The 13,365-nt window shown below is 34.7% G+C and overlaps 2 protein-coding genes across 4 annotated transcripts; one reads left to right on the top strand and one right to left on the bottom strand.

Moving 5' to 3' along the window:
* Positions 1–3,939: 3,939 nt before the first annotated feature.
* On the top strand, positions 3,940–6,690 carry LOC111917180 (lipase). 2 transcript variants are annotated; one of them, XM_042900048.2, is made up of 10 exons: positions 3,940–4,280; positions 4,451–4,522; positions 4,968–5,047; positions 5,126–5,191; positions 5,279–5,394; positions 5,469–5,541; positions 5,611–5,772; positions 5,939–6,088; positions 6,172–6,260; positions 6,333–6,690. In XM_042900048.2, exons 2-10 carry the CDS (start codon positions 4,456–4,458, stop codon positions 6,538–6,540), a joined length of 1,011 nt encoding a protein of 336 aa, XP_042755982.1. In that variant the 5' UTR covers positions 3,940–4,280; positions 4,451–4,455; the 3' UTR covers positions 6,541–6,690. The 2 variants fall into 2 exon arrangements, with proteins under 2 accessions (XP_042755982.1, XP_023768600.1); XM_023912832.3 differs by having other exon boundaries at positions 3,943–4,280; positions 5,894–6,088.
* Positions 6,691–7,166: 476 nt separating this feature from the next.
* Positions 7,167–9,935, bottom strand: LOC111917179 (vacuolar protein sorting-associated protein 36). Of its 2 annotated transcripts, none has more exons than XM_023912830.3 (9): positions 9,206–9,935; positions 8,898–9,116; positions 8,704–8,797; positions 8,567–8,624; positions 8,392–8,461; positions 8,161–8,296; positions 7,994–8,078; positions 7,710–7,767; positions 7,167–7,610 (listed from the first exon to the last, which is right to left on the bottom strand). In XM_023912830.3, the coding sequence occupies exons 1-8, from the start codon at positions 9,854–9,856 to the stop codon at positions 7,710–7,712; spliced, it is 1,371 nt and encodes a 456-aa protein (XP_023768598.1). In that variant the 5' UTR covers positions 9,857–9,935; the 3' UTR covers positions 7,167–7,610. The 2 variants fall into 2 exon arrangements, with proteins under 2 accessions (XP_023768598.1, XP_023768599.1); XM_023912831.3 differs by having other exon boundaries at positions 7,714–7,767.
* Positions 9,936–13,365: the final 3,430 nt, after the last annotated feature.

Here is a 13,365-nt window from a genome sequence, read left to right as displayed (position 1 = left end):
TCTTTCCACTTTTGTTTCAACCAACTTCAACATTATTTCACTTGTACCATCATTTGTATTTTTAGCCCATTTATTCCATATGTACGTGTTACGACCATTTACTAATTTCATTCCTCATTTTCGCTTAGTTGTTTTGCTTGGTATATTTTAAATTGATATGATGATGTCTTCTTTGCTAATTACGCAGATAATGATGTATACTTTGCAAATTATAAAGATTATTCCCAGGGAATGACAGTTATTGGTTTTGTTTAAATGAAAGTGCTAATATTAAACAAGGATGTTTTGTTGTCTTTATTTGAACAAATTTGATAGGATTGAGAATGCCCAGAATTTTAATTAAACCATCTATTTTTGTTAAAAGAAACTATAACACCAGTTTTAAGGTAAATTTTAAATTTAATAAAAATAAATAAAGAACAAAATAGTCATAATAAAAGTTAATTTAATAATTTTATGAATTAGTTTTATATTTAAAGGTAAATGTTGAGAACTTAACGGTTCACTTAGACCATCTCCAACTCATCTTCATTTGTCCCCCATAAATGGAGTAAAAATGGTGTAAATAGTGTTTCATCTCCAACCCTACTCCATTTTCTACCCTGTTTTTTATCTCAAAAAGTATATTCCTAAAATATTCTATTTTTATAACTTATATATATTGTCAAATACACCATTTTACTAATTAGATTTTAACAAATATATATTATATTTTAACATAATATAAATTGTATATAACATGATATTATAAATATTAAATATTGCATTTAAATTATAACTAATAGATAAAATAAACTAGTAATATATAAAATAAAAATGAGAGGGACTAAAATTTACAACCAAACTTCACCTCTATTTTTGGAGATATGAATAGAATTCCTCCATATATGGGGGAATACTATTCGTATCTCCAAAAATGGAGGTGGAAATGGGGTAGGGTTGGAGAAGAATAGGAAAAGAAATAGAGAAAAAATGAAGTTTCGGGGTGAGTTGGAGATGCTTTAATATGTTGTGAAAATTCTATAGTTGATCATGATTTTACCCAACTAACACCCTAAAAGGAGAACCTGGGTTAGGGAATTTGTGGTTAGGGTTAATCTAGTAACTTGAGGATGTTGAATAAGTGTTTGTGGGCAATGATGAAAAAAAAAAAAAGGAAAAGGACCCTATATGGACTAAATATGATCAAATGTCAAAGTTTTGAAGATGAGCCTCAACCATCTTTTTTTTTTATTTGAAAGAGATTGAGGTTGTAAGGAGAAAGAATGATAAATTTGAAAGAAGCACTAAATACATGCCTAATTTTAAGAGGTAATAAATTCTTATTCACCTTTTCTAAATCTATGAAACATACACAAATCCGATTCTAATATGGATATGTGCTAAGATAAAGGAATTTGAGAATGATTATATGCAGTGAATTCAATGGTGGTCAAATGAAAAAAGATAACTAAAAAGACTAAATATGATTAAATGTCAAATTTTTGAAGATAAGCCCCAAACATTTTTTTTCTTATTTTCATTTGAACGAGATTGAGGTTATAGAGAGATAGAGAATGACACATTTGAAAGAAACATTAGAGCTTAAATCAATGTCTGATTTTAAGAGGTAATGAGTTCTCATTCATCTTTTCTAAATCTTTGAAACGTACATAAATCCATGTAATATTCGATTATCATGTATTTCCATTTTAGTGCTTAACCTAATTGAAGTTTGCACATTTGGTTCCATGTGGTTGGGTTTCACATTGCAAGCCGTATGTTCGGCGTATATGTGGGTACGCGCAGCATACTCGTAAGAACGGATCGTGGAAGCAATGCTAGTGTTTGTATTACAAACGCAAGAATAGAATATGGGGTTGTCGCAATAATTGTTGTGGGTGAAGAGGTATAATGGCTAATGAATTTAGATTACGAGGTTCCATCATGCTAAAACCTAATTGCACATATTATCAATTTGTGATAGTCTTGTAACTTTGGCAAGTTTAGACACTTAGATTGTTATATATTAAATGGTTAAATAATTACTCATGAATGGTTTGAGATTGATTGAGTTTGTTAAAACACAAAAGATTAATCATGAAGTTATCGGGAGATTGTGTAGGTATAACGATAATCCTATTGAGGTTTTATACATATGGTATAATTAACTACAAATTACATAATTTATAGATTTTACTTGCTTTTATAAGCTAAATATGTAGTTAAATATAAAATATAATATTCAAATCAGATTTGATAATGACATTTAATACAATTTGAGATTGCACAACAGTTGAAGTATAGATGATCTCTTTGCTGACAACACATATATGTTTTTTTGTCGGACAAGTAGTTTTATAGACATTTTTATATAATAAAGACAATATTTCACGAACTGATTATTGTAGTTTTCAAAAGGTACCAACTTCAGGACATTACAAAATACTACACCATTAGTTATTATGGTTTCTGAAATTTGCATGGTTGGTCTTCTTGACTAACACTGTTAAAAACACACAAAATAAGAAATTTACCATTTTTTTGTATTTTTTTTTTTTTTGCTTTTTATAAAGACAATTTGTATAACATCCTCTAAATAGTATCTAACTTGTCACCTCCCCATCGCCACCTATCAACGTTTTTGCCCCCCCCCCCCCCCCCCTTCCATTTGGTTATCTCATTATTCTTTCTTTAACGACCAATCAATCGACTAAAAAAATAATATTAGATTTAAAAAAAAAAAAGTTTTAGATTTAAATTAGAAACGTGGTTTTGTTGTAGTACATATCTGTTCATACTAAAAACTTAGGCATTTTGACCAAACTATTGATGACGAGATGGATTCAGAGGAAGTAAAAGAAATCATAATGGGGAACTACCTTCATTAACTGTGTCGGTGTTAAAAACAAGAGTGAGATATCGACAATATGGATTTTCTTGATGACATTCATCGTCGGCGCCCCATATAGAATGTCACATGTGACTAAATTCCTCAATGACAGGACTCGTTGTTAGCTCATAACTAGTGTCTATACTTCGTTTTGAGCTTTATTTGTTACCATTACACCATCGATTCAATGCAAGGAATGATGATTGGAAGTCGTTAGGTATTTGTCATAACATGGTTTTGGTGAAGGATGGTGATGTTTTTCGGGAGCATCGATGATGAACTAGATGGATCAAATGTTGTTTTTGGCGATGTCATTGCGATTTTGAGAAATAAGTTCATGGTCGTCGTCGACGTGGAGGAACCGTCGTAGCGGAGGAGAAATGAGGTGATCAAAGGGGGATGGGAAGGAGAAAGGCGGTGATATGCAGAGGAAGGGGGCGGGTTATATTTTATTTGGATGATGTTACACATATGGTCCTTGTAAAAGCAAAAAAAAATACAAAAAATGGTAAAATGCTCATTTTATATGTTTTGAACAATGTTAATCAATCGAAACGACTAACAATGCAAGATTTAGAAACCATAAGACTAGACAAAGTGGTTCTTAACCACTCCCTTAAACATGCCAAAGGGCTCGTCAAACTTCAACTCGTTGTTGAGAGAGAGAGAGAGAGAGAGAGAGAGAGAGAGAGAGAGAGAGAGAGAGAGAGAGAGAGATGTGATTGGTGCTCTCTAACTTGTTTTTTTTTTTTAAAATCAAATCTATTTAAATAACACACCACAGCTCTCTAATAATTACAAGCTCTAATAATTATAATTACAAGGTAAACAATTTTTTGGCAAAAGCTTAGGGGGCTAGCAAAAAGTTGGTGTGGCATATGTAACACCAATCCCTCAAGCCTAACAATCAACAGAATAGCTTAGCTTAGCAAACCTTGTGTTGGAATTGATACCTTTTAGAAACAACAAGGACCATTTTTAAAATTTGTCTACAACAAACGGTTATGTTATGACGAACTTATAAAAAGGTTATGGTATGATGCAATAATTTGTACTTTGGTATTGTTTGCAAGTTGTGACGAGCCCAAAAAAAAAAATTTGTTACGATCATAAAGACCAAATACCGAATATAGTACCGCTTATAAATACAATTCACCGTTCAAAACCGCCCTATTAGAAGTCATCTGGTAGATGAACACCAAGCACACGCCATTGATTCTCGTCCTTATCACTCCAAAGCTTCCAATATTAATCTTCCGTTTTTACGTTAGCAATTGAAGGAAGATTGAAAATTCTCGGAAAACTAAAAATTTTAATCCAAGACTACAATTGGGGCAACATAATCACCAATTTGTCATTGGAATTCATCCCCATATCTCGAGGGTTGCCAAGGCGATCTGGGAATTAGGTTTGTATTTGTATTTTGCCCTGAAGCGGCGTATTTAATTCTTGTTATATTTCATAATCTTCAACCTTTTGTTCTTGTTTGGTTTGTTCGTTTGTTTTCTGTCTACAACGAGGGTTTTGGATTTTAGGTCAATCCAACACTTGTTTGACGGTTCTGGAACTTGTTTGCAGTTTATATGGAGCGAAGACGGTGGGTGACGTTGCTGATTATCATGTGCTTATTTGCTGGTTCAACTGGCAGAGGTAATAATTGATGTACCTTACTTAGGTTCTGATTTCTCGGTGCCCTAGTGTTCGTGTTTCTAGCCTGTTCATTATTGGTTTATAATGACACAAAAAGCTACCTCACCAAGGTTCTTTGCTTCTTTAGAGATGGGGTAGGGAGCCTTTATACACTAACTTTCATTTGCCTTTTGGTGAGGGGCCATGTATGTGACAGTACGAAGACTTTTTGTAACCTCAATTATTCTTCTCCATGTTTTTACCCTTTTTGAGTACACTAGGGTTAAAACTTTATTCAATTGAATATTGGTGAATGAGAGTCGATAACATAAGAGCAACCACCATTGATTATGTATTTAGAATCTTTTTTTGATCTGTAGATGTCTACATCTCTGTGTTGGGGTTTCTTTTTGCTCAGAAAGTACCACGAATTTACTTATTCATCAAGTTTTTTTTATGGACACAGGACTTGAAATCAAGAATAAGGTTCCCTCACTACTTTACAATCACACACTCGCCACAATTCTAGTGGAATATGCTTCTGCAGTAAGCTCAACATGACACTATGAGACATTATGGAGTAATTAAGTTAAGTAGAACAATTAACAATAAACCAAAATGCAGGTATATATGTCAGATTTAACACAGCTTTTTACTTGGACTTGTTCAAGATGTGATGGCCTGACCACGGTACTTGGCAGTTTATAATTATAACATATGAAAACTGATAAACAGTACTCTTCAAATTATGCTGATTTTGATGTTATCTTGAATCAGGGTTTTGAAGTTTTAGAGCTGATAGTTGATGTTGAGAACTGTCTTCAGGCCTTTGTTGGGGTTGCAGATGATCTTGATGCAATTGTTATTGCATTCAGAGGCACTCAAGAAACCAGGTGTTTGTTTATTGTTATTTCATGGTCTTTTATTTATAGATTATCGTTTCTCATGAAGACTGGCATGGTTACAGTATACAGAATTGGATTGAGGACTTATTCTGGAAACAGCTTGATTTTGATTATCCTGGATGCACAGATGGGAAGGTGGGTGTTTTATTTTAATAATTTTTATGCTATTGTGATAATTTATTGGTTCATCTTTTATTGTTTCAGGTGCATCATGGGTTTTTTAATGCTTACAACAATACAATTGTGAGGTCTGGAATTTTAGATGGTGTTAGTAGAGCAAAAGAGATGTATGGAGACCTGAAGATTATGGTGACAGGGCATTCAATGGGTGGGGCCATGGCTGCTTTTTGTGGGCTTGATCTTGCGGTAGTAATAATAATATATATTTTTTTGTTGGTGATTATATAATATGTTTTATCTTTTGAAGGTAAATTGAAGAATATATATATATATTTTTTTTTAAAAAAAAATAAATAAATAAATGCAGCTGATTTATGGAGGGAATAATGTTGAGGTGATGACATTTGGGCAGCCAAGAATTGGGAATGCTGCATTTGCATCTTATTATAGTGAAGTTGTACCAAATACATTTAGAGTGACACATGAACATGATTTGGTACCACATCTGCCCCCTTATTATCAGCACTTACCACATAAGACCTATCATCACTTTCCAAGAGAGGTGATGTTAATTCTTGACTTGTTTTCCTTCCCTAGTGACTAGTGTTATGGCTAAATAACTAATGCATATTCTGATTCTTGCAGGTGTGGCTGTATAATCTTGGATTTGGATTTCTTATTTATGAAGTTGAGAAGATATGTGATGGTTCTGGTGAAGACCCTGATTGTAGCAGGTAGTAATTTAACCCCTCATTGATACATATTTTTTTGGTGGATATGTTTTGATGAAGAAATGAATATTTCAGATCAGTATCTGGAAACAGTATATCAGACCATTTGTCATACTTTGGTGTTGAAATGGGGTGTGATACATCAAGCAAATGCAGGATAGTGATGGCCCCTAGTCTGTCTTCTTATGGGAAAGTGGATGACAAAGGGAATTTTGCCTTGTCCAGATCTCCTCCTTCCAAGTCGATCTTGAAAACCAAAACACAATCACAAATGATTGATTAGCATTTGCTCATCAGAGGGATTGCATTGCATATTATTAACAAGGCAATTGCTGTGCTGTGTTATGTGTGAGTTTTTGTTTGGACATTCATTGTAAATATCTATCTATGTACAGTTCTTGATAATCTTTGATGTTATTGACACAATTGTAAATCTCTCTCTCTCTCTCTCTCTAAAATATAAATAATGAGAATGCAAAGATCACATAAATGATCTTTGATGCAATTGTTATCGCATTGAGAACTAGACTTGAATGTCTGCAAGTCTAAAATGGTAGTCAAATGGTTTTCTTGGAATAAATGTCTAAAGACATCATCAATGAGAACTTTAATGGTATTTGTATTTATAAAAATTGTCTTCAAACTCCAAAGATAGACCTTTAATTCGTCCGGTTGTAATTTGACTTGATGAGTTGGACTTTTTAACCCTTTAACTACTACAATATTGAACGCATTAAATGAAATCCTCAGAGCATTTAATACAATGTTATTGTATTAAATATAGTCATATATGTCAAGGGGCAAAAAGTAAGTATCTTTATTTTGTTCAAAAATAGTACAACACCTCACCTCATAGTCTTCATTAAGGTTTGATTTTAATGACGCTTCTGATAACATGGTCTGTATATGTGATATGTCAACTCATTCGGTAAAAAGTAAAACCAAACCAAATGTTGTTAATACATACAATTTGTCCCAGATAACACTTGACCAAAAAAAAAAACTATTTACTCACTCAACTCAACTGGTTAAATGATGTTCCTTTCTGTAATTCTGTTTCAATTAAATAATAATAAAAAATAAAAAAAGTATAACATCATCTTAAGATGCTTTTACATCCACCATCTTTCACCACTTTATTCTTTTGTCCTTGAAAACATGCCAAGCTTGATTCTTGATGAACATTGAAATTTGAAAGGTGTTCTTCCCTACCTACCTCTAACCTCCTAGAAGGATCTTTGAATTGAGTGCAAAATGCAGATGTAACTCTTCTAGAAATATCAAGCTGTTGTATCATAACAAATGTCCCCACGAGGAACTTTTAGTGATTGTACCTATTGTCCAGCCTTTTACCTGTAACATAACAATTGTGTAGGTGTAAAGAAACTATGTTAAGTCACTCACAACCTCCTAAATAAATTTGAGTTTGAGTGAAAACCAAATGGGACCTACCTACCTGGAAGCAATTGCAGCACGATTCCATGCATCATATATACCGTACTCTTTCACCCTACACAACCACCAAAAATTTTAACAACTCATGAAACAAATAAGGTGTGTTAACAAAAGAAAGGCATAATGTTTATCAATTGTCTCCATAATTTAACCAATTTTCCCATCAGGTTATATTATATCATGATTGGTTTATATCAATTTTGACATCAGGTTTACTAAAATATCTATATCTATATGTGTTGTTGTAGATTCAAGATAAAAGTGTGTAGTTATTGACTTACAAGTATAAGTCATTGGGATCAATGTCTTGAAATATGTTGATGTAGAAACGAAAACCATCAGGGCTCACATCTCTGCATAGAAAACCTGACAAGAGCATTTTTTTTATGCTATTGTTACTAAAATCTAACAAACTGACTTGTTTCCAAAATCCAAACCAATAAAATACCTTTGCTCTCAGCAGCAAGCAGATGCTCCTTGGCCATAGCTGGAGCAATTCCAAGCATCCTTGCAGCATCAGTGGCACTGATCCCAGTTTGCAGGGCATCAGGCTTTTGTACCAGTGTTCTTATTCTAGAAAATACCTACATTCATTTTTCCACAAGTATAATTCTCAAGTAAACCCTCACAAGCCACATATCCTTTATAACCAATGTAACATGTAAAACAACTTCTTTACCTCTTCATCACTGTGTGACTTATTCTGGATCACCATCACCCCACTTTCAAACTTCTTAAGCATAACTGGACTGCAATAAAAATCAACATAGTAACTGGACTTAGATAAATATAGCTTGATAAGTCTTGATTCTAAAGCAGAATGAGATGCAAGGCTATTGGTAGTTTGTACATACACATTAAACTTTTCCCATAGTGAACATGCACGAAGCAAATCATCAGGTGAAATCAACTCTGTAACGAAAGAAAACAAGGAATCAGAAGTGTGTTGTTCTATGATATGAAGAGATTGAAATACCAGACAGTAAAGAACCTGTTCCACGGGCACGATTGAAGAGACAGTAGATATCTATGAGATTCATTATTCCCCCAGCTTTCTCTAATGGAATTTTCACGAAATCAGCCAACTGAGTTTATAATGAAGAAGATGAAGCACTGTCAAATTTGGAAGTTATCCTCTGTAATGAAATTATATGTTTTTCTGACGAATTAAAGAAGATGTAAAACCTGACGAGATAACTGTTGGTGGTACAAAGCCCCAGCTGACTCTTTTGTAACAGGGGAGATAATACCAACACTTAACAACCACTCCTGCATCTCTTCTTTGGAACTCATCTCTTCATCGTTTGTGGCATTGGTTTGAGTACTTGAGGAGGAAGAGGAAGAGGAAGAAAGAAGTTTTTGCCTCATCTTTTCAGCCAGTATCACCATGTCTTTAGCTTTAGTCTGAAGAACAAAGTAACAAACAATTCAAACTCAACTTATATGCACTCACGATAGTTATCTGTGCAAAACCATGAGATGTCGTTACATACCATGAGAGCATTCAAGTCCTGAAATGCATCCTGCAAGCTCTTATCAGTACTCTCCCACATTTCTTGCTCCTTTCTCAGTATTCCGGAAACCCCAACCACCGGCATTTTCAACGCGAATCCTGTATCGCTGCTACTTGATCCACCACCATCACCCAACACAACTGGCATCGATTCACCTTGGCTAGAAGCCGAAACTGCACCTACCCATGCTCTTCCCCTCCAGGCCTCGTAGAATTTCCCCACAAAGGAATCAGGATCCGATTTCCCTCGAAAAACTAATGTAATTACAGCGGATTTAGACCCCCTCTCCTGTACTCTTCCATCAGGCGTAACCGATACCTGGAACCTAACCCTAGGACTGGCAAACATCCCCTTAATGGACTTCTTAGACTGAAATATGTGAGTGATGGCAGCAAGAGGAACTGCCACCGCTTTTGATGTCGGAGCGGATGTAGTTGATTCAGGGTTAGGGAGCCAGAGGAGACGGTAGGTGGTCAGAATGAGAAGACCGGACTTGAAAATCGGCAAATTGGGGTTTTCTTCATTGACTAAGTCGACGGTGGGTTGTAGGGAGGACTCGACCTCGCCAGGCTGAAGAACTGGGCGACCGCTACTGGTGGTTTCCGCCGGCAGCAACCAGTTTCCGGCCATCTTCAATTAAACAGTCGGTCTCAGGGGTCGCGAGTCAAACCATTTAACCACGAGACTGCATTCCATAAATCAGATCAGACTGTTCCTTTAAATTCTATGATTTAGAAAATATCTATTTATAAAATATAATTTTAAAACCATTTATGATCTCATATTAAAGATTTATAATCAAAATTCACATATATTATAATTTATTTGTAATATCAACGTATTCTAAATGTATTTATATTTCAAGAAATACATCTTTAAAATCAATATTAAGATGTTATGCTATACGTTTAAAATCAGATTACTAAACAATAAATTTAATTCATCATAAATCAATCTTTATTTTAGACAACGCATTTCTTATTTAATTAAAATTTTAAAGTCCTTTGATAAAAAAAAAAAGTGGCCCTTTTCTTAATGATTTTGTGCCGTTTTATAATTTTGAAAAAATCACCATTTATAAGACATCCTTATATAAGGAGCAAAATAATTTGTGGGATAAGAGAATTGGAAATATATCATGTTAAAAGGTTTTAATGTCACGTTTGAATTGATTTTGAACATAAACATGGAGATGAAGAAACTTGAAAAAAGCATCCGGTTTTAAGGAATCGAATACACTCACATAAAACGAGCGAACTTATCCAAAAATACGACATAATATTTTATTCCATTATGACTATGAATCGGGGGATGTCTATATAATCATAGTGAACAATTTCAAAAGGAAAATGAACGGCATACTAGGATAAAGAAAAAAAAGTCTAACATGTTTTTCTAGCTAACATGGTCGACAAATAACATTAGACATATTATTATTGCATCAAATTGAATGACTCAATAACAAATGCTGAAAAATTGGGTTGCTGAGATTATCGAGTCTTTGATGCCAAAGCAAAGGTCCACGAGTAGTACAAGCTTGATAAGTGGAGGTGGTGACTTGGCAGAGTTCTCCACTATTGTCACATTGGTGGAGGAGTTGGCGAGTTCAATAATCTTTCAAGAAAAGCTAAATTCTTCAAATCTTATATAGTATTTGTTATCACGAGTAAAACGATGAACATAGATACGATTTTTAACAATTTGAAGAGTAACAAAAAATTTATTTAAATGAAGAGGACGATGAGAATCAGATGGAAGATTGGAATGTCATTTTTTAATCACAAGTATTGTGGATCCGTCACCGACCAATACATAAAAAGAGTTGCAATTAGGTATGAAGTGACATTGAAATCCATGTACCCCAACAGTTTGAAGGATCATTCAAGGACATGGCGTTAAATAGTGGCGGTAAAGATGTTTGAACATTTGGGTTTGAACCTTGAACACCAAACCAAGTCTATAAAGGTGGTACGTTTGATTAACTCGAGAAATAAGCTTGACTAGATGAACCTAAGGACTAGTTGTGAGGTTGTTGCTACCCGTAATGGGTCGATTGGTGGTCGAAGTGTTGTTGTTGTGCGTTAAGGCAGCTATTGTTGGGTTGTGGCGAGGCCCATCAACAAACATTGGTAGGGTGGGTCGAATATTCGACGATGTCCCAACCACTTCCTTATTCTTTTTGATTTGTTGGATGATCACCACCATAACCGCAACCGCCACACCCATGACCATGACCACCATAGTTTTTTCAACACCTGAACGACCACCAAAGTATCCTCCATGAAATTGGTGGCAAGAATAATTTAGGATGATGAGTGATCCGAGTGGTTTACCTACCCATTTGACTTTGTACTTGATTAATTCGTTGCTCCTCGAGCAATAACATGGATCTAGTCTCCATAAACAAAGGAAGAGACGATCAATTACAATAAGGCTTGAAACATAATCGAACATAGGAGACAAGTCATTTATAGTTTTCTTCACAAGGTTCTTCTTGGGGATAATAACATCGATGTTGTCAAGCATATTAGTAAATTTTGTGGGGTTCATTGTCAAGTTAAATAGATTTGACGTCTTTATTATCACAAAAGAGTGTCTCAGTTTTTCCACACTTAAAAACCCATTGCGTTTTCCTTTAAGATCATTATTAGGAGAGGGGCCATTTTTCTTTAAGATCATCATGACTTCATAGTCAATGCGGTTCCATTTGATTTGTCCGATGGAGTAGGTTTTGTTGTTTGGTTCAGAAAGATGATCACAGACCCCGAAACTGTTGCAATTGGTTTCAAATAATTCTCTCCAAACATCATAATTAAGACGGCCAAGATAAAAAATATATGCTTTGATGTTCGTAATTCAGTAGGGTTTTTATATGGTTGTAGAAATTAGAAGAATGAAAGAAGGAGAAAGATCGGAAGAGAGTTGTTATCAACAGTAAAATTTCATCAATTCCAAGCTCAAGTGCCTGTTCATCCATCTTCATTCCAAAGGCGAGCATATCCATTGAGTGACTGTAACTACTATCGTTTATAGTCGCATCTTGCTTAGCAGGCATAGCTTGGAGTGAGAGTGTAGCGGGGGTAAGGTAAGGAGGCCGCCAGAGACAAAGAGGAAGGCAAATCGGCCTATTAAGCGTAGCTAAGCTAATATGCGCCTGAGAAAGCAAGTCAGGTGCCGTAGGTAAGCTCTATTCGGCCCGGAGCATTGATTCCCCATAACGAATAGGCTAGCTCTATCTCTCAATTACCTATCCTATGCTCGAGAAGGTCCCTCAGTTCATTGGCAGCACCTCGAGGTGCATTTAGTTGTCTTACATGAGACTCGGGATATTACCCACTCCATGGCATGACACCTTTCGCTCATCCATTCCGCCCGCCCAGACGCGGCGCCTTTTCTCATTATTATCTACCGCCATTTCTTTCCTTCCCGTTATTCACGCATGAAGATCGTCGTATGTATGCTCTACTTCGGGTGTTGGAATTGACCTAACATTATCCTACCGACCCATAGCTCATACCTTTCTCGACCGAAGCCATAAGTAGTAGTTTAACGCTTGATTGAAGCGTGGTGGTGCGAGGGAGGGAAGGAAGAAAAAAAGGAAATATTTTGGATAAGATAACATGATTTGCTATGATACCAAGTATTTTTTCATAACTAATATTTTTACATTGATGACTTTAAATAGAATAATACATGGACTATCTGATGGCCCTAATATATACAAGTGCATATAAATAGAAATGTAATATAATGACTAACAAAATTACCATATTATCTTTTTACAAAAATAATACTAAAAACAAATGTAATTGACATTACTTCATCTAATCAAGTTTTTCACACAGAACTTTTAGAAAAACTTCAAATAAATTCTAAAACCAAAAAAAAAAAAAATCAGCATCAATTCAAAACGAAAGAAGTTCTCAACAAACACACATTCATCGTCTCTTTCCAAATGCAACCTAGGGCCATCAATAGTGAAATAAAAAAATCTATATGGAATATTGGAATGTATTCTCCCTCGCTAGTAGCTTTACTAGCTTAGTTGAAATAAAAATAGTAGATTAAAAATTTGTTGTTTTTAAATCGCAAGTCTTATTATGTGAACTCAATATACTACAATTCTACAAACACTCCAT

This window comes from Lactuca sativa, chromosome 3 (genome assembly GCF_002870075.4).
Source record: "Lactuca sativa cultivar Salinas chromosome 3, Lsat_Salinas_v11, whole genome shotgun sequence".
Taxonomy (NCBI): domain Eukaryota; kingdom Viridiplantae; phylum Streptophyta; class Magnoliopsida; order Asterales; family Asteraceae; genus Lactuca; species Lactuca sativa.
This window is presented reverse-complemented; position numbering and strand designations above follow the sequence as displayed.